Below are 21,678 nucleotides of genomic sequence, written 5' to 3' on the forward strand. Positions count from 1 at the left end.
GAACGTAATGGTGCACCTACTGTGCACTGTTGTACTTAACATTTTTGTTTGTTTGTTTGTTTTTTTATTATTAATAGCTGTGGTGTTGAGAGACGTTCATTCAGTTTGTGGGCGTGATGAGAACCATCAGCTACAAATCCAGACATCACTATAAATATATTTGAGCGTTTCAGATCCTGAAATGATGGTCTGGCCCTCTGATGGCAGGCAAGCTGTTGTATCAGGCTATGGGGTTGGACCCCTGATTTCAGTCTCCACTGCATACTGGAAGGAAGCTGGCAGAGAGCGGGTGTGATGATACAAGTAACTTGATTATTTAGCTGGATCTGAGTAACCCAGGGAAAGGTCAACACAAACCCAAACAACTGGTGGTTTATAGGAAATAAAACTTGTCAAGTAGGGGTTTTGTTTCTCGCCCTTTTTTTTAAGGAAATGTTTTATGCAGTTGCATTTTCTTATATCTCTCTTCCTATTTTCATACCACCCACACTTTTTAAGCCACAAGCTGAGTTCAACCAAAATTATACCAGCCATAGCACAGAGTCCTTGTAAAAAGCCTTCTGTTTTAATAACTCTATTAACAGGCATCCAGGTTTTGGGCCAAATGCAGAGCAGTGGACATGGTTGGTCTTCCATGGAGTTCACACAGTAGGACCAAGAGGGCAGAAAGTTCAAGAAAGTTTATTTTCTATTTCATCCCTCTGCCACAGCTGGAGGGGGCTGATTGCCTTGCAGACAGCTGCAGACCGCAGGGTGTGCTCGCTCCTAGGACCCTGTCTGGAAAGAGGTCCTGGTGATTCAGCTTCAACCATCTACCTTGTAAGCCTCTACATCTGAGATTCTGCAGTCATCTCCCCATGTAGCTGTGCTACTGTACCGAGTGGACAGAGTCCTGAGCAGCCCATCCCATCCAAGAGCTGCACAGCTTTGGCAGGAGGGGGGACCCCGAGTCCTTCCAGCCTGAGCTCTGCTGTGAGCCTGTGGTCACGTCCCAAGCCAGGAGATGGGACCAGACAGCGAATTAGGAGGAGGCTAACATGGTTAAAGAAAGCCAAACAGACCTAGCCCCATGGGGGACACAGCTAGTCAGACTAACTTGCTTGCTTTTAGGTTGGGCTTCTTTCTGGCAGATGTGGTATATGCAGCCACGCTGCTGTGTGCCTGTCTCTCCTCCCATCACAGCTGCTGTCTTCCCAGCAATTTCTTCCCTCAAAAATCAACAGAGGGAAAAGACCACATCTAACATGCTGTTCATCTAATGTATTTCAGATGGATTCAAAGGAAGACACACTGCTACCAAAGTTTTCCAACTGGTTTCCACCCCCTGGAATCCCTTCGTGAGGGCACCACTCAGTAAAGACTCACATTACATGTGTGCTTACTTTTTTTTCAGTGGAACCACCATGGTCTTCAACCTCATGTTTCTTCCTGCTGCTTGTCCCTTTCTTTTTCATTGCTGATATCTCAGCAAGGAAACATCTTTCAAAGAACCTGCTTTCCTTAGGGCAGTTGACCAAGTGATGCAAAAAGGTCTGCCTCATACATGTAAGCTTGTTTCTTTCCAAATCTGCTTTCTCCCACTGGCTCCTGCAATCTTTGAGGCTTATGCCTGCAGCTTGGGACACAAAATTATTAATCAGGTCTGGGATTGAGGAGCATAAAAGGGTTGTGTTCCAGACCCACATCAAGGTGAGATCCAGCAATGCACATGAATCACTGAGTTTGAACTGGTCTCCTAATGTGGACAACCAGGAAAGAAGAGCCTGTACTTCAAGACAGAGGCAGCCAAAGATATTTGAATTTTTTTTTTCCATGATGGGAAGTATGATAAATTTAAGACAGTCACCCAGGATGGCTCATAGTGGCACTGTAAGGCAAGTAGGAAAAAAAGTCAGCAAGATGCCACCATGCTAGTGTGGAGCAGAGACAAGAGCAGGGAATCAGAGAGCAGACAGACATCTGAAAAAGAAACATTGTCCTGCTGAGTCTGCATTCCCATTTTAGTTGCCAAGTGGACTGCTGGGAAGGAAAATTTCTGGTGCCATATACTTACTAGTGCAGCTTGGAAGCAGATTGTGAGATCATTAGTTAAAGCTATGACATCACTGTAGAACTGGGTGAAGGGAAAAACAATGATCTTAAAGGATAAAGACATTTTCTAAGAACATGTCCGTAAGGCATCAAAATACGTGAAGGCTGCTCACTCTTCAGCCAGCAGTCCTGAGTTTCCTCATTTTAAAATGAAAGTGAGCATAAAATCCCCTAAATGATCTCAGGCTTGCAGCTGTTAGCATGAGGTTGAGAACTGCAACTTCCTTTGCTCTCACAGAGAGGGTTTCAGAGAGGCTAATTCTACAGGAAACATAGGATACAGCCAGACAAGTACATTTATGCAGCTGTCTGTGCTCCCTCTCATTTCTTTGCTGACCAGAACATGACTCCCTAGAGAACCAAGACCAGTGATGTGCTTGTGTCAGAATGCTTGTGTACAACAGGCGAACTGTGAACTTGCAGCTTACCTTTGCTCAAGTGTTAATTACAGGCTCTGTATACCACCAAAATCTGCCCTGACAGCAAGCATTGGTGGTCAGGATGTGGTTCTTCCCACAGTTCCTCCAGTGTGGGCCTTCTACCCACTCTTTCAAAGATGACCCAGCCAGCAGACAGACAGATAGAGCTGCTATCTTGTTTGGCACACTTAAGGGGAACTAACCCAACAGCAGAAGTCCCCAGCTTGCGCAAGGCCTTGGCATGACAATCACGGCTAACCAGAAGTATTTGCACAACCTTCAGTTATTATTTAATCCAACACCTTGGGCAAAATGTCAGGCTATTGTCTTGCAAAGCTGCAGAGTGATGTCAAGGGCCATAAAATGTCTTACACCAGCTTTCTCAATTCAGGCTCAGAAAAACACAAATAGAAACAGCAGATGTGTTCTGACAGAGCAGCTCAGCTGAGTCTCGGCCTACACTGCGAGCGGCACATGAGCAGGCATGTCCCTGCATATCACTGCCTCTCTCATCTCGATGGGGCAGGTTTCCTTCCAAAACAAAAGATAATCATGTTGATGCCCCCAAAGTTGTGTGTGCAGGTGCCTCTAAGGGAATGGAGAGGAATACAGCTATCTTCTAACCAGAAAATTCCCAAGCATTTAGTCCTTGTATGGGCAGACAACAAAGCAGTGCTCCTCATACTAGGGCAGCCAAAGTTCATTTAGCCATCTCCCTCTGTCATCCTTCCCAACACACCTTGTTTTTCCTGAGGGTATTATGCTCTTCAGCAGCATTTTGATTGCTTCACCCATCCAATCACCTGGAGCTTCATCTGAGGCAAATCTGGCATGCACTTGGATGTTGTTCCCACCAGAGGATCGGAGCCACAAGGCAGAAGCTGTTGTAAAAAGCAACTTACAGAGAGCAAGTTATCCCATCCCAAACTAAAATCACACAAACCGCCACCTAGGAAGGCCCATTTCTCTGCACCAGGCTCTTTTAATGCTGGTGGCAACTAGCTGCCCTGACCAACTGTCTCCAGGAGAGAAGAAACTCTAATTGGACCTAATTGGTCAAAGTTGCTTTAGGGTCTTGCAGAGAAGTTTGCTGACAGCAAGCCAACACTGCGTGAACCGTCATCCCACCATCCCACGAGATGACATGGCAGTACAAAACAGGCTGGAGTCAGGCACAGGCATGCAAGTTACCAATATCCAGAGCATCTGACAGAGATATGCTGCTTCTTTACATCCTGGCCTTATGCCAGCTGCAGAAGAACAGACAGTATGTGGTCCATCACAGAGCCTGCTGGTATGAGAGAAACTGCCCAGCTTTTTTGGCATGTCTGATTTAAAACACCTGATTGAGGGGTGGATGTTGGGGGTTTTTTTAGAAAACAGACATGGGGTGTCATTGTGCCTGACCAGTATTACTTTGTTGAAGAGTCCCACTGTTAGCTTTATTGTGACATCAGAATACAGCTTCATCATGAACCAATTCTGCCTCAGATCTTGTCTCAGAGGTATCATCTATTTTTGTGAGTATCAAATTCAGCATATAAAAGGATTTTCAGTAAGAAACAATGACGCCAACAGAGGTCAGTGCATCACCGTAACTCAGTCTCTCCTAATCTTAGCTGGCAAAAATAGGTCACCTTGTAGATCATGGTTTATTTATTTTTTCAAAGGGGGAAATGATTTAAAAGATATATGTAAGTAACATCTTTTAAGAGTAATCACCTTAGTCATTAGCTCATCCTAAAAATAATAGAAGAAAGAATGAACAACAGAGCTCCCTATTTTTAAAGAAAGTGAAAGAACTTTAGTGAGCCTAGTATTTTTTTGACATTTATTCCTCAGCCACACACAAGCTTTTAAAGTAGATGTTGGAAATAAATCAGGAGTTTACAAAATCACCCTGTGTGGTTTTAATTATTAGAAAGGTCGCTAACATGACAGGAAAGGTATCCTATAAACTATGGCTCACCTTAAAACGTTGTCTTTGGATCAACAAGCAGTGGAATGTGTAGTTGAAATGGATGAAGCCATTTGTTAAAGTAAACAGAAGGTTTGCTTTCTGCCCTATTGAGAAATCTCTAGCGGTAGACTGTAGAAAACAGCAACTCTTTCCCAGTGGCCTGCCTCTTAAGGAAAATCAAGAGCAAATTCCTAGGATAGGCACCTCAACACCCCCCCCACCCCCCAGCAGCTTGGATACCTGCATGCTGAGGAGAGATCACCTACACTGAAGAAGTGGTAAGGACACACTCGAAGCTGACTCATGTTACTCCCACTCACTCTTGTGAAAGTGGGAGCAAACAGACCTTGTTGGCATTGGCAGTAAGTGGGAGGAGGATGGAGCAACAGCAGCAGCAGCAACCAGAGGAGGAAAGATGGAGTCTGCGGGGCTTGCTATCATCTTTCCTGGGCATTAATTTTTGCATTCTCTCCTCTCAGCAGTTACTCCCACTGGTTTCTGTTACCAGCCCCTACTGCTAAAACCCACCAGGTGTTAGTGGAGTAGGAGGCAGCAGATGGGGCTCTCCAAATCTCCTAAAGATTTCTTAAGCAATCCTGTTTGTTACCCAAGAGCAGAGATTATAGCACTGATCTCTCTCCAGCTCTTCCAGGCAAACAGCCTTTGTATATCTGTACCAAGTTTTCCCTAGCAGGGTATCAACTGTCCTTGGTGTCCTTTACATCCCATTCTCGTACCAGCAGTATAATGAACATCACACGCTGCAGAGGGCTATTAATCACAAAAAAACAAAGCTCCTGTTAGACAAGGGGAAACAAATTGAGCAATGCCAGGCTCCAGCATCCCTTAACTGAGAGGTGCCAACCTAGATAAACCTCCCCTTAGGAACAAAGCTTAGAGAAGACCTTTGAGCACTGGGAAGGTAGAAGCACTGCTGAGCCTGCGCTTGGAATACTGCATTCAGTTGTGGTGCTGGAGCCTGTCCAAAGAAAGGCAAAAAAGCTGGTGAAGGGTCCAGAGCACAAGTCTTGTGAGGAGTGGCTGAGGGAGCTGGGATTGTTTAGCCTGGAGGAGGCTGAAGGGAGATCTTATCGCTCTCTACAGCTACCTGAAAGGGGGGTGTAGCTAGGTGGGTGTGGGTCTCTTCTCCCAAGTGACAAGCAATAGTATGAGAGGAAATGGACTCCAGTTGCGCTAGGGGAGGTTTAGATTCGATAGTAGTGGATAGATGGTCAGTCCTTGGTTTGTAGCTCCTAAAAGAAAGCAAACACCTGCTTGAGCCTTTCTGTACCTGCAATGGAAACATGATTTTATGTCATATTTCCAGTGATTGTGGCTGTACTGGCTTTCCTGACATCCCATCCCATGAGCAAGTCCAAGCTGCTCCAAAGAAGCCTGTGCAAGTGCTGGGGCAGGAAAGGGTAGAAAGAAGACTGAAGGGGAATCCACATACAGATACAAAGCAAGGCATATAGCAGGACTGGACAAAGTTAGTCTGCCCTTCCCCTGACACACTATCTGGTAAGGCATTCAGGAGACAGCTCCAAACCCACCCACAGACCTTTACAGACAGAGACGAGCAGGAGGACAAAGGCCACTGATCAGCTGTCTAGCAGTAACTGGGAGTGCCTGCAACATAGAATAATTCTGGGTGTATATACTCCCTCATTTTGCCAGAGCAAAGGTAAATCCTCTTAGACCAGAGAATACATCCAAAATGCCCAGCATCCCAAAACAGAAACCAGCCCAGCACCTGTAATACGGGCAAGGCTACCCTTATCTGTCCCGGGCCAACCCCTCTCTCTGCTCCAAACTCTTAACGTGACTGTGTCACCCCAATGGCATCGTTGTGGTGATGCCTCCACCATCCTGCATAGTCCCACATACTGCACAAACACTCCTCACTACGTGAGATCCAGATGGGTCCACTGCAGCCCAGCCCAGCCATTTGTGTCTGACATGATTTGAGAAAGAAGGAAGGTCTTTGCAAAAAGTATTGGAGAGGACAGTTCAGCTTTTAGCCAACCATCATCTGCCTTTGGATACAAGAAACTGTCAACAGGCAAGGCAGGCCCTGCAGAGGGTGGACCAAGCATCTTCCATTTCCTCTGAGTCCTAAGTGTTCTTCCAGGTAAAGTTTTTCTAGTTCAAGATTTACTTCCAAATCGTGGAGCCCACCTTCCTGTCAGTTGCCTTTTCCCATACTTTATGGCAACGTGGCCTTCCCCTCTTTGCACCTTCACATTTCTCATCATCATCACCTCAGCTGTCACGTTAAGTCTCACCTCTGATAGCTCTTTCTCTTCATCTTTAAATCCTTTCAGTATATCAATTCTGGGATATCAGATTTTTCCAGAAGATACCACACTTTTGACAGGGTATTCAGCCATATCTTCTCTTCCTTAATTGACTTGGGTGCTGCTAAACATAGAGTTGGACACTTTCTTCTTTAAAAAGACAGCGACTGAACGAGGATGAGGGTCTTACACCTCCTCACTGCTTACATTTACGGCTTATGTGAGTCTTATTATGGTGCAGGAGGAGAACATCACCACCGTTTCTTCAGCTTCCAGATTCTCAATACCGCAACACGCAGCACAAGCTCCGTAAACCAGTGCTTTAAGCAACTCGATCCATCTACTATCCTAGACACAACAAATTAATCTACAGCTATTTCTGCCCTTCAGCCACTCTTTATAGGACACCGAATTCCTGCTCGCACACCTCCTGAGGACATGTCTCATGCTTCTGCAGCCCTTTTCCTTGTCAGGCACATCATCTGCTGACAAAGTCACCCTGCAGGTCATCCAGTATAATCATAGAAACATAGAATCATAGAACGGTTTGGATTGGAAGGGACCTTAAAGATCATCAAGTTCCAACCCCCCTGCCATGGGCAGGGACACCTCTCACTAGACCAGGCTGCCCATAGCCTCATCCAACCTGGCCTTGAACACTGCCAGGGATGGGGCAGCCACAGGTTCTCTGGGCAACCTGTGCCAGGGCCTCACCACCCCTGTGGTGAAGAATTTCTTCCTAATATCCAATCTAAATCTACCCCCTTCCAATTTAAAAGCATTTCCCCTTGTCCTATCACTACATGCCCTTCTGAAAAGTCCCTCCCCAGCTTTCTTGTAGGCCCCTTCAGGTACTGGAAGGCCACTATAAGGTTTCCCCAGAACCTTCTCCAGACTTGATCCAGCCCAGCTCTCTCAGCCTGTCTTCACTGGAGAGGTGCTCCAGCCCTCTGATCATCTTCATGGCCCTTCTCTGGACCTGTTCCAATGGTTCCATGTCCTTCTTTGAGGACTCCAGCACTGGATATGGTACTTGAGGTGGGGGTCTCACGAGAGAGTAGTCCTGTTAGTAGTTCAAAGGGCAAGTGGCTTCTCTTTTTCCAATAATGTCATGTGAATAGAGGGTCAAAGTTTGGTTTGATGTCTGTCCTCTGTAGTGGCTGCATTATTACCCTCCAAAATCTCAATCCACATTGACACAGAGTGATAACAGCAAGAAGATAGCAAAGATCTGGATTCAAAGTTACATTTGTGAGTTCAACACTGATGTGAATTTGGAGCATGATAGGGGCATAGGTAAAATAAACAAACTATGCAAAGCCAGGTCATTTGGGCAGGGCAGCTACCTGTGTGTTCTGCCAAGGACCTATTTACCCACAGTAGGTAGCACTTGTGAACTTTTGATTTAAAGTCAGCTACTTTATGTCTATCCCCTCTCTCATTAGCAAAGAGACCATCTTTACAGTCTCTCTTTAAGATAAAGTAGATAACCAGAACTAGACAACCAAAGATTACTAGAAAAATGTTTATGTCTTCTTACCCAGGATTAAGAAATATTTTTACATCTTCTTTCAGGTCCTAGGCAGAACAGGAAAAGCTGGTGGAGCCAACCCTACACCCCTGTGTTTGCCAGTTCCAGGCCTGACAGCAATGCCAGTGCAGCTGTGATGATGTTTAATCCGCTTCATTCATACCCTAGCTGCACTTAAGAATATTTGGAGACCCTCAGTTTAGATTTAATGGGTTTTGTCAAAGATGCATCTTTTGGGGAAGACAAGAAAAGGCAGTCAGCTTGTCCAACAAGGGCTAGACAACACAGGGACCATCATCTTCCCAGTTGAAACACTCAACACACACAAAAGCCTGCAAGAGAAGTAATATTTATACAGCCTGGTGTAGGTTAAACCTTCATCAAATGAGCAAATTCTTGGACAAGCTTGTGAAAGGCAGGATGTACAGAACAGTCCCTTAGAAGGGAAGCCAGCTCCCATCAGACACTGGTATCTTGTTGACAAACTGGTTCTGCCTGTGATCCACAATGGGGAACTACCTCATCAGTGGGTTACCCCTGGACAGGCAGCATCCTCCCTGCTGTGCTTCTCACTGTGTGGGGCTGACCCACAGCAACTGCATGTACTCAGTCACCCAGTTACCATCTCAGAGAGCATTCTCACCAAGGAGAACAGATACCCTATAATTCCCTACACACACAGACACACACACACACACACACACACACACACAAAGGGAATTAATCCAGTTGCATACCTCCTTCCTTCATGCAGTTGTCCTGCTTGAGGCAAAGGGCCTTTGCCTTAACTGGTTAACAAGGCTGGAGAACAGCCTCACCATAGTTTTCACCCAGCACTTTTTTTTTTTAGGAAGCAAAATTACAAAACAGTAAGATAAATTAATCTTCAAACCTCTCTTTAGTTTGAGAAGCCATGGTACAATGAGAGAGATCCCAAAGAGCTTGGACTTTGGAGTATGAAATCACAGTATCTCCCTTCAGAAACAGGGGAAGGAGTGGCTGGAGAACTACAAACCAGCAAGCTTGGCTTCTATGCTCTAGAAAAACACTTAGGAGGGTATTAAGGACTTTTCAAGTGGAAATTGTTTCAAAACTATCTACTTTCCTTTTCTAGCAGAGCACATAGCCTAGTGGATAGGCAATTTGGCAAATAATTGCATATTTTTTATTAAATAAGGCACCCACACACACTTCCTACTTTTAATTAAAGGTTGGGACACTTGACTTGCCTCCAAACATCCTGCCTTCACATTCCTCTCCAGACTGGGTAAACAGGAAATGTTGCATAATTGTCAGTGTTCTTTATACCAGTTTGACACTGACATGGTGCCAGAGTGCATTTAACACCTTTGCTTTTAAGAACCCCCAGCAGCTTAATTACTATTGGAATTACGACTAGAGAAAAAAACAACAGCCCAGTTGAGCAAACATTAGAATGAGCTGAATGTTTTATTTCTCAATCAAGTTGTCTTTGTGTTTCTCTATGGAGTCACCGACCTGGACTCACCTCCCTTCCAGGGCAAGGTAGGAGTGAAGCAGAGAGGTCGACCAAGGGCCTCTATCCTGTTTTACCAACTATCAGGTCAAGTAGCAACAGGAGCAAAGTGCTTGCTAATGACCTACATTAGTTATCTAGAATAAGTGCCAAAAAGTACCTAATGTGGGTTTTACAGCAGACTTTGGGTAACTGCACAGAAATAATGCTCAAAAAGTTCTGTTCTGTGGACATGTTCAATAGTGCTTAGTGAATAGGGCTCCCTTCTTGGTCCTCTGGATCTCAAATTTCTGTCTGGACTGTGGCCCAGTCCAGCTGGAGGGGCCAAATATACCAGCTACCTCCCCCAGAGTCACATCCTCCTTGAAAACGTGTAGGACATTGCCCTGAAATATGTGGTTTGACCTGCCCTCTGCCTGATCAGAGTGCAGAATCAGATCTCCTGATTGTCAGCAGGCCAGAAGGTTGCCACATGAAAGATACATTAAAAGGAAGAAATCAACCCAGCTTGGTCCTTTCATAAGTCCTATGAGGAACCCCTTGCCAGGAAAGGGATGCTGGTATTGGAGGAAACAGTTAATTCTAGGGCAATCTGGATACTGCCCCATGGAGACTGTGTTTACTATGTCTGAATAGCTAAACACAGATTCCCTGCTCCTCTGTGCATGGGTTATTATGGGGTATTCTCATCCTGAAGCATGCTCATAGCACAGACTATCTGACAGCCAGCTCAAGGTTTTGAAAAACGGTGGTGTGAGGGCCAAAAGCCTCAGAGAAAGACCCTGAAATATCTGGTCTGGTAAATGATGAGTGTTACTGACCTCTTCATAGCGTCACAAAAGTATCAGCATTAAGGATAAGAAAGTGTATTATGTGCTGTGTGTCTTTACAGACAGTAAAAAGATACCAAATTGAAACCAAAGGCTAGATTTCACTGGACATCTGCAGCTCTTAAGCACTCCCAAATAATTAAAGTAAGGCTTTCCCTCAAAAATACAAACAACAAACAAAAAATTTCCATAGAGAATTACAAACAGCAGACAGTTTTGAGAGTTGATTCAGTGAGGAGTTGTTGCATCTGCACAAGGCTTTTTCTAAAAACAGCTTCTGGAGCTTCCCCCAAGATCAGATAGATCCCCACAGAGTGGTGTCGTCCAATGGGACAGAAGCTGCTGTCCCAGCTTGGACCAAAAGGAGCAGCAATGGCTTAGTGAATCCAGCATAGCATTGGCTCATTATTGAAATAGCCCCTGACATTGTGCTTTCTGCACTGCTGTGGTATAATTAGCTCCTGCTGACCCAGAAATGAACTGGAGGTCATGGAGTTGTGGGAGGCAAGGATAGTCTTATCAGGGCTCAGGTTTGCAACAGGGAAGGTTCAGATTGGATATTAGGAAAAATTTCTTCACCAAAAGAGCAATGAAGCATTGCAACAGGCTGCCCAAAGAGGTGGTGGAATAGCTGTCCCTGGGGCTGTTCAAAAAACAGGTAGATGAGCCACTTCAGGAGATGGTTTAGAGGTTATGGTGGTGTAGGGCTGACGGTTGGACTTGATGATCTTGAAGGTCTTTGCTAACCTTGGTGATTCTATGATTCTGTGAAAACCAGGAAACACCAAGGGACCCACTCCATGGAGCACTCTGCTTTTTACACAGGGAAAAAGGAGAAGATTACTTGAAACAAGAGAGGAAGGGCGATGCAAGGGAAATAAGAAGGTGAAGCCATGCCTGCAATAAGAAGGTGTGCAAAGCAAAGGGAAGTCTGCTGCTTGTTTGTGCCATGTGTAGCCACTCAGAATTTTCATGGTCACAACTCAATGGTAAAAAACAACCCCAACTCCTAATCATATTTTAAATATGGTTGTGTAGTTCATTTTCAACAGCATAAATAGTGTCTTAAAGACAGAAGACAAGGCAAAAGGAAACAGACTAGCAGGGATGTAAAAGTGGCGTCTGGGTACAACAAATAAATCTGATCACCAAGGAAACACCTCAGGGGAGTCACACAGCAGAGAAGTCCAATGCAAGCCATCACTCTTAAAATGTTTATTAAAATCTGCCATATCATTGCTGGTTCATCACTGTAACATGAAAAGACAAACCAGAAGTCAGATTCTGCTTTGGGAACCACACAGACCTCAAAATCCCAGAGCCAGTCATCAGAAAGTTCCCAAGACTAAGCTCAGGCTTGAAGCCATTTATGGACAGTCACAGAAGCTATGGAGGTGTAACTCAAATTGACTTTACCTCTCTAACCTATTGCACCAAGCCACAGGCCCACAGAAGGAGTATCTTCCATTCCAAATAAGCGCACTCCCAAATGTGGGTTTAGAAATCCTCACACAGATACATTCTGTACTTCATTGGAATTCTCCTTGTCAGAATTACCACAAGATGCAAGCAAGTATTTCTTCTTTGTTATTTAGCATGGGTGTTCAAGCAGCATAGAAATTCTGTGGGATCCCTTTCACACCCAGGCCTGTTATCTGGTTAAAAGGAAAAAAAAAAAAAAAAAAAGAAAGAAAAAAAGAAAAGGAACAGATACATCTCTGACTGAGTGCAATGAGAACATTCAAACGTTGTACTGCAAATATCATAGCATACAGAACCATAAAGTCACAGAATCATAGGGGTTGGAAAGGACCTCCAGAGATCATCAAGTCCAACCCCCCTGCCAAAGCAGCTCCCTAGGACAGGTCACACAGGTCAGCATCCTGACAGGTCTTGAATATCTCCAGAGAAGGAGACTCCACACCCCCCTGGGCAGCCTGTCCCAGGGCTCTGTCACCCTCACTGTGAAAAAGTTCTTCCGCATGTTGGTGCGGAACTTCTTGTGCTCCAACTTGCAGCCATTGCCCCTTGTCCTGTCTCCACAGACCACTGAAAAGGGGCTGGCCATTTCCCCCTGTGCCCCACACTTGAGATATTTATAAACATTGATCAGATCCCCTCTCAGTCTTCTTTTCTCAAAGCTGAAGAGCACCAGTTCATTCAGTCTTTCCTTGCAGGGAGATGCTCCAGGCCTTTAATCATCTTTGCAGCCCTCCTCTGGACTCTCTCCAGGAGATCCCTGTCTTTTTTATGCTGGGGAGCACAGGACTGGATACAGTACTCCAGGTGGGGCCTGACTAGGGCAGAGTAGAGGACTCCCCTACATGGGGTAGTCCCCTGATTCAAGAGCAGCACAAAAAAGTCACTGCATGGAGTTCTTTAGAACGCTTTAAGATAAGAAACTTTAAGATTATCAAGCACTGCTCAAGCATTTTTCTAACTTCTGTGGCACTTACATGTGTTCCTTATCTCCATACAAACCAAAGAAGTCATAGAACCTTCTAATGTGCTTTGTCTGTGCAAGACAAATGAGACTTTGGAAAACATCAATTCCCTTCTAGAGCTGGAGAAATGAGGAACAGAGATAAAAAAGACAAGGCTCATAACGACCTTTTGGTATTTAAATTCCCTGTCAGCTATTAAACTCATCACTTCTCAGCCATGGGAAATCTGCTCCAAGCACTGCTTTCAACTAAAAGGTCCCAGATGCCAGATTAGATCCCAGTCCCTCCTGGAACCAGTTTTCATCCTGTTGCCAAACTTATAATACAGTTTTTTGTTTTAGGGTTGTTTTTTTCCCCTCTCATTTACAACCCTTCTCATGCTGTGGTCAACTTTCAGGGAATGATGTCAGGTACTGATTAAGAACTGCATTTTATTCTCCTGATGTACCTCTTGATAAATGGCTGGAAAACTGAGAAACAAGTTTGAGATTCGAGAGCCCTGGACATTCAGTCTTTCCTTGCAGGGAGATGCTCCAGGCCTTTAATCATCTGGATTATTAGTTACTCAAATTAATTCAATTAGTTACATGGATTATTAGTTACTCAAACTGTAGAACCCACTTTTAACAGACTAAAAAATATCCCAAAAGTTTTGGGATTGAGATGCAAAGCTCTGCCCTGGTGAATTTAAGCATTTCATTTCTAAAGGAATGATCTGTGTTGGAAATATTTAGAGACCCTGGTGCAATTAAAAGTCAGAATTAAGGGAGCATAATTTCCAAATCTGATGGAAATACAGTAAGAGATGTGAGCAAGATCCAGTTCCTTCCAGTGCATTACAGAATATGCTTTACAGGGCACACCCAGATCCACTGGCAGATCCTGTGCAGGTACAAGGCTTCAGCTAACCAACATACTAACACTTTCACTAGAAATTTCTCACAAATCTTCTTTCCAAATCCATGAGCAGCTGTGCAAGTGACAGGAGATGGGACAAGGGGAAATGGCACAAAGCTGTGCCAGGGCAGGGTCAGATTAGATGTTAGGAAAAAGTTCTTCACTGAAAGTTGTTGGGGCCTGGAACAGGCTGCCCAGCGAGGGGTTTGAGTCACCATCCCTGGTTATGTTTAAAAGATGGGTAGATCAGGTGCTTAGGGATATGGTTTAGCAGAGGACAGGAGCAGTTGGACTCAGTGATCTTAAAGGTCTTTTCCAACCTTGTGATTCTGTAATTCTGTGAAGAGCAGCTGTGCCTGGTGGGGGAGTGAGTGACACATCTGGACAAGGACATTAGGCAAGTGGGATGAGCAAGGGCAGGCCTGCTGCAGTTGAGTGGGGTGAGGGTGGCACCTCACTCTCAGATCGAGAGGCTGTGCAGGTCTGACATATAAAAAGACAGAAAATCTGCTCACCTTGAAAATCTCTCCCGCGTGAGGTTCCTTGGCTAAGGTGGCCTCGTCCAGTCCATCATACGCAGATGTCACGTACATTTCTGAGTAGTCTTTTCCGCCAAAGCAGCAAGAGGTGATCCTTGGAGTTGGCAGCCTCACAGTTTGGATTCTTTTTCCTAGGAAAAATGTGCAGTTGTTTCCCAGTGTCCATTTTCTAAGCAGCTGCCAGCACACAGACAGCACACATGTGGCGTGTACTCAGAAGGCAGCTCCTCTCCAGACAGAGGCCATATCCTAAAGGACAGTCTGTGGGGAAAGCACAATCTTTCTACCTGCCCCATATCTAACCATTTTTCAGCCTCTCCCCTATACCTGAAAGGCTTCATTTCCTCTTCTCAAAGCACTTCTTCATACTTCTTCAAAGTATTTGAAGCCCAGAATGGCGAAAACACCTGGGCCAGAGACACCTGCCATTCCCTAACAACCTTTCTCAGTTAAACATTTCAATGCTGAGAAATGTTTCATTATTAATGGCAGATTTATGTTTCTCCCAGTAGATATGCAGGGCTTTTTGGTTTTGTTTTTCTTTTTAAGTGGCACTATTAAGAAGTAGGTGTATTGCATCAGCAGACTGGGAGCACTCAATGCTGGGAGGGAGGCAACATGGGCAGCAGCGCTCTCCATGTGATCAGGGCCTGAACCAGTGATGTTTATAGAATCATAGAACCATAGAATCTTTAAGGTTGGAAAAGACCACTAATACCAAGTCCAACTATATCTGTCTAATACCACCACGTCAACCTAACCATGATGTGGAGTGCCACGTCTACATGTTTTTTGAACACCTCCAGGGATGGTGACTCCACCACCTCTCTGGAAGCCTGTTCCAATGTCTGACCAGTCTTTCAGTGAAGAAGATTTTCCTAATATCCAATCTGAACCTCCCCTGATGCAAGTTGAGACCATTTCCTCTCATTCTATCACTTGTTACTTGGGAGAAGAGACTAACACCCACATCACCAAAACCTCCTTTCAGGTGGTTGTAGAGATTGACAAGGTCTCCCCTCAGCCTCCTCTTCTCCAGGCTAAACAGTCCCAGTTCCCTCAGCTGTTCCTCATAAGACTTGAGCACCAATCTCTATACCAGCTTCATTGCCCTTCTCAGGACCTGCTCCAGAATCTCAGTATCCTTCTTGTAGTGAGGGGCCACGTGGTTACAGCAACCCACAGGGCAGAGATGGCAATAAACATCATCTTCACTCACCTTCAAACCATTCCTCCTGGCTGCCTTTCCTCTCGCGTTTGTGACGCGTAGGTGACGCTCAGCACGCACGTGCTGGTGGAGAGCTTACCTGTCTCTGGGTCTATACAAATGACTCTCCCTCCATCGATACAAGCCACCCAGAGCTTCCCTTCTGCGTCAATGCACATCCCGTCAGGCATTTGCTCCTCCTTTTCTAGATGGTACAAAAGTTTGGGGCAGGCTGCAGGGAGAGTTACGAAGCCGGTGTTACTCGGGCTGGTACCAGTTCTTTATCAGGTCCCAGCCTAACAACTCCCACACCTTTGGAAACAGGTAAGTTCATTTGCTGTGACAAAGATGCGCTGCAAAATGTATATTATGTCTGCACTTAGCAGATGTGCTAAAAGCCTAACTGATCCTGGCAGAAACAAGCCCTCAGTAGAACCCCACTGCACTTTGGGATCATGCTGAACTAGGGTTTCGATTATTTTACCAAGGGAAGGAACTAAATGCCCTTGTCCATCTTGCTGACCCACTATCTGACCACCATAACATGACTGCCACAAACACAGTCATTTTCCCCAGACTTTCATTGCTCATGGCAGCCTGGATGACTTTTGATAAGCAATATGTCAGATAAGCAACGACTTGAATTTAAATGCTGGTAATAAACAATCACAGGTAAAGATCAAGAACTTTACTTATTTTAATGGCCAATCAAGCTACCAGTTTTGATTAAGCCTGAAAACCAACTGCTGGTGGTCTAGGCTGCAACACAGGCAGGTTGGTGGGCACATGCACAGACCATGGAGGGGTGCCCATGGGCAGCACTCTGCCCCAGCACCTTATGGCCACTACAACACCCTAAAACCAGACTGTCACCAGCATAAAGCCAAGGCCAGGAGACTCAAACTCATTATGTTTGTGCACCTGGGGAAGAAAAAGCAGCATTAACACTTGTTTAGAAATCTTATCTCCTAAAATCTGTAGAAATAGATTTCTCAGGAAAATTAAACCTGAGCAACTAATAATTTGCACAATTTTTCACCCATGATTACACAAAATTCATGCTGATTAGAGTATAAAGGCAGTTCAGCCATTTAAATTCCCAGGGAGTATAACAGGTTGATACAGTACAAAACTATGTCACTGAGGTTTGACACCAGGTTACATCCATTATGCCTGCCCTGACACTTCCTTTTTGCAGGCATTGTAATTAAAGAAACTGTCAGTCTAGAAAATGAATGTGAGTGAAATTTGCCAAATGTCTGAAGGTGATTTTTAAATTTGGAATTGGAAGACACGAGTCATAACGGTAGCTTGATTCTGCAAATACATTTCTGTGACACACACACACACTCTGTATTTGCATTTATGGAGCTACTGCAGTCAAGGCATTCCAGTAGATGGCACTCAGGAATAAATAGCATCCTATAAACTCATTCTCGCTCTGCAGTATAAATGGCCTCTTCCCTGCAACTCCTTGACCAGGTCTAAAAAGAAGCCATCTCTCTCCAGGTGCAAGTAAGATGAAGGACTGTCAAAAGTTTGCTCACCAGATACACCTGGTTTGTAACCAAACTTGAGGAAAACCGCAATCAGAAGACATGAGACCTGTCAAACAAACCACTGCAACATTACCCACCCAGGCCTCCCTGCAGAACGGGTAATGCCACCACTTGTCACCCAATCTAGAAAAGCACGTGTACCGATCTTTCCAGTGTGCACATCGTAGCTGAAGGCATGCACGGCGTATGCCAGGCTGTCGATGTGAAAGAAGGTCCTGTGGTCCAGGGACCAGTCCAGACCATTGGAGATGTCCACCTGGTCTAACTGTTTTATTACCGAGCGGTCGGGGAAAAGGGTGTAGAGGGCGCCTTGCCGCCTCGCTCGCACCCCCGGCTCAGTCTCTTCAGCCATCGTACCTGAAAAGGAAAAGTGGGAGCACAGGTTGGAAAGTAGGAGCTTGCTCCTCATGCTTGATCAAAGAACTCCTCCAAATGTTACTGAGAGATCCTAGGAAGAAAGGGACTAAGCAGGTCCCACCAGGTTGATGAGACAGAGGAAAAGGAGGACATCGGGAGCAGTTCCCTCTGCGGAGCTGATCCCAACCAATGGATGAATGAGTTTCTGCATTGCCATGAGGCAATGTAGACACTAAATGAGACAATGTAGACACCAAATGTATGCAATGTAGACACCAAATGAGCTGTATGCCATGAGCTGTAGACACCAAAGACCCAAGGGAGCAGCACAACGTGCCAGGGCTGAAGTTTTGCTCACAGTAAAAGCAAAGATGTGGGCAAATGTCACATGTTCTTTTTGTTGCTGCTCTTTGTAGGCTACTTTTATCATTTAAATGGGCTGTGACCTTAAAATACAGGTGCTGTAAATCACAGTCATCTCAGAAGCAAGTGGACAATACCACAGAAGAAAAAAAGTTTTGTAATGAATTTATGTCTCAGTGTCACGCTCATTACTCACTTTCTCATTCTCCCTTCTCCAGAAAATGAAGAGATCTGCAGTGACAAGATGGGGAGCACTTGAGGGGGCCATTTATGCCACCTTCTAGCTGCAACAGACTGTCTCTATTGGCCTCCCCTTTTAGAAAACTTCATGAGTTTGTTTGGCCAAGCCCTGTTGAAAGCATTGATCCACCAGGCACAGCTAGGAATGGGTGTGAAAAGCAGGATTTTTTTTCTCCTTGTTCTCACCCATAACTCTAGTGACACATCAGCCCAAGGGTCAAATTAATTTTCTGATCTTTGGCAAATGTGAAACAAGACGAGTTTGTCTGGGGAAACAAATACAGAACCATTTTCACTCCCACCAGTCACTCTCTGCTTTCAGTGTGGATCACTGTCCCTTGCTCATCATTTCTACAGGAGGAGAAAAAGTACAGGGGGGTCCTGGCTACATTCCAACCAGTGGCAACAGTCCCTCTTTCCTTCAGGAAGCCAAGGATCTCTCCCAACATCCCTGTTGTTCACAGGCTGACCAGGGGGAGCCTTTATGAGAGAAGGGTGTGAGCTGCAGCTCGTCTTCTGCTCTAGGAGCTGCATCCTTCCCTAGACCTCCAGCAACCTTTCCACCTGCATGAGCCCCTTCACCAGCTTTTCACCTCCCGTGTAGGCAGGATGTTTGAAAAACATCGTCTGCTGAGTAGAAGCAGAGCCATCCTGCCAGACAGCCCTTAACAGCCTCTGCCAGGGGATGTGGGATCCCTTATTCTCCTTGATCAGGCCATATCCGAGCAGAGCACTCACAAGACAGCTCGTGCTCACAAGGGTGGTTTTAATGGGGAACTCAGCAGAGGAATTGAGAACACGGGCTAAACCACGCAGAATAAAATACACCATAATCAGTTCCTCTTTTCTTTGGGGAAAATTTCTGCTGAGAACTTACCGGCAAAAAACCTCCCCTTTGGATCGACTTTCCCATCATTGAACCTGTTGTTGGGTTTATCCTGCTCAAGCTCGAGGATGGTGGTGACTTCCTGGGTGTCCCAGTCCAGAAAAGCGAACCGGGTCCCAAGGGTGATGACGTAGCCCCCACACTGCCGCAATGCCACTGAGCCAACGCGGGCGTCTGGGGGCGAGAGGAAATGGGAGATCATAGAATCATAGAATTGTAGGGGTTGGAAGGGACCTCAAGAGATCATCGGGTCCAACCCCCCTGCCAAAGCAGGCTCCCTAGGACATATCACTCAGATAGGCGTCCAGACGGGTCTTGAATATCTCCAGAGAAGGAGACTCCACCACCTCCCTGGGCAGCCTGTGCCAGGGCTCTGTCACCCTCACTGTGAAAAAGTTCTTCCGCATGTTGGTGCGGAACTTCCTGTGCTCCAACTTGCTGCCATTGCCCCTTGTCCTGTCCCCACAGACCACTGAAAAGGGGCTGGCTGATTCCCCCTGCATCCCCTGCTTAAGATAATTATGGACTTTAATCCCCCTTAGTCTTCTCTTCTCAAGGCTGAAGAGTCCCAACTTACTCAGCCTATCCTCATTGGGGAGATGTTCCAGGCCCCTAATCATCTTCGTGGCCCTTCTTTGGACTCTCTCCAGGAGATCCTTGTCCTTTTTAAACCAGGGAGCCCAGAACTGGACACAATATTCCAGGTGGGGCCTGACCAGGGCAGAGTAGAGGGGGAGGATCACCTCCTTTGACCTGCTGGCTATACTCCTCCGGATGCACCCCAGGATCCCATTGTCTCTCTTAGCCACCAGGGCACACTGCTGGCTCATGGCCAACCTGTCATCTACCAGGACCCCCAGGTCCTTCTCCACTGAGCTCTTCTCCAGCAGGTCATCCCCCAGCCTGTACAGATGGCAGACTGCTCCAGAGCCACCAGTCAGCCCTACCCCCCAACACCTCTCTGAGGACATCTGGGCTTGACTGGGACATCCCTGAGCCAGGAAAGGCTGAGCTGATGCTGAGATCCTTCTCCTCTGGGATCGTTAGATCATGTTGCTGGCTTTGTGTTCCCAAGGTCTTGCCACCTTCTGGGCAGACACAGCCTTTAGGACAGTACCTTTTCCTCTGCAGGTCCCAAATGAAACATGCCTTCCCATTTGGGCTTGGCAAGGGCAACATACGCATGGCCCTTCACACCTGAGCACAGCCCTCTCTGCTCAGCTGGCTCAGGCCACACTGCTCAGCAACGTGTCATGGGGGGATAGGACGTGTGGCCCATTGGAAAGTAAAGGAGACCACCATGCTGGAGGACTCCTTCTCAGAAGGATGCTCAGTGTAGGCAGAGAAGACTCCCAGGACAAAGGGGTGAGTACAGACTCTTACCCACACGGACACTCTGCACCTCGTTGGTGAGTGGGCTCCAGCGGCAAACTTTCTGTGAGTTAATGTCTACATAGACGAGTGCGCTCTCCCTTTCTTCCCAGACTGGGCACTCTCCCATCCTATTCTTCTCCTTCACAACGGATTCAATTTTGATGGAGGAGGAGGACATGATCTGAGGAGAAGAGAGTTGATAACACATTTAATGAAAACCTCTCATTGCATGGGTTTTTCATGCATATGATGCTTAGAAGCAGACTTTGTAAAATGGCAAAACCCTCCAGAGTCATTTAGGAGGTTCCTGTGACATTTCCATGGCCTCATGGTGGGAACTGAGCCTGAGGAGCTGAGGCTTCTTCTTAGCAAACCTTTCCAAGGTGAGGGACTTTGAACAAGAGCTGCTGCTGAGGTACCTGCCTCCAGCCAAGGGAGTGCTGGGGATACAAACCTGAGCCGGAACCAAGCTGTTGGCTGGAGATCAGCGGTCCCAAGGATCTCCCAGACCACAGGGAGGGACTGGTGGGCAGCAGCACCAATGGGTCAGAAGCATTTTTGTGGAAAAACAAGGCTCTGCACCGACTCACTCCACAGGGAGATGTATGCAGACCCATAACGCTGAGTGCAGCTTGGCATCCAGGCCACTGCAGACCAAGTGCCTGTTCCCACACCGAGTCAGTGTGAATATGCAAACACTGGGGAAGGCTCCTGCCTTTGAAATCCTGCTGCTTTGTTTTCCTTCCAAGCAGTTCACCTTCATCAGCCCCCAGTCAGGGCTCTAACCCCTGCCACAGACTCCAAATTTCACCCCGTGCCAGTCTGCAGGGTGTAATTACCCCAACTGCTGCTTCAGGGGCAAAGTCGCCTGTGAAGCTCCAGTTCCCCAATGTCTGTTCCTGCCATAGGTGGTTCATGCTTTGGCTGCTCCATCCCTCCATCCCCATTGCAGCCCAGGCCCTCCCCTCCATCCCCATTGCAGTCCAGGCCCTCACGTTTGCCTTAGAGCCTGTTGATGGTCTCCAAAGTGGGCAGTTCGACTCTGGGCCTGCCCTGCCCCTGCTGCGGTGTGGGATGTGAGCAATAACCTCCACCATACTGCTCATACAACAGAAAGGAGCCTCCTCCTTGCCTCAGTCACTGCTAATGGAGACCAGAGGCCTCTGTTACACCTGCTGGCCTCAGCACA

At 46.3% G+C, this 21,678-nt stretch overlaps 1 protein-coding gene across 1 annotated transcript; it reads right to left on the minus strand.

Annotated features, from left to right (window-relative positions):
* Nucleotides 1-12,102: 12,102 nt before the first annotated feature.
* Nucleotides 12,103-20,667, minus strand: LOC311205427 (regucalcin-like; the record flags this gene model as incomplete). The annotated part of the gene is made up of 6 exons (XM_084279856.1): nt 12,103-12,278; nt 14,480-14,634; nt 15,811-15,942; nt 17,411-17,626; nt 19,107-19,289; nt 20,499-20,667. 6 exons carry the CDS (start codon nt 20,665-20,667, stop codon nt 12,228-12,230), a joined length of 906 nt encoding a protein of 301 aa, XP_084135982.1. The 3' UTR covers nt 12,103-12,227.
* Between the last annotated feature and the right edge of the window lie 1,011 nt (nt 20,668-21,678).

Source organism: Gallinula chloropus (genome assembly GCF_964237585.1).
Source record: "Gallinula chloropus genome assembly, chromosome: 1".
NCBI lineage: Eukaryota > Metazoa > Chordata > Aves > Gruiformes > Rallidae > Gallinula > Gallinula chloropus.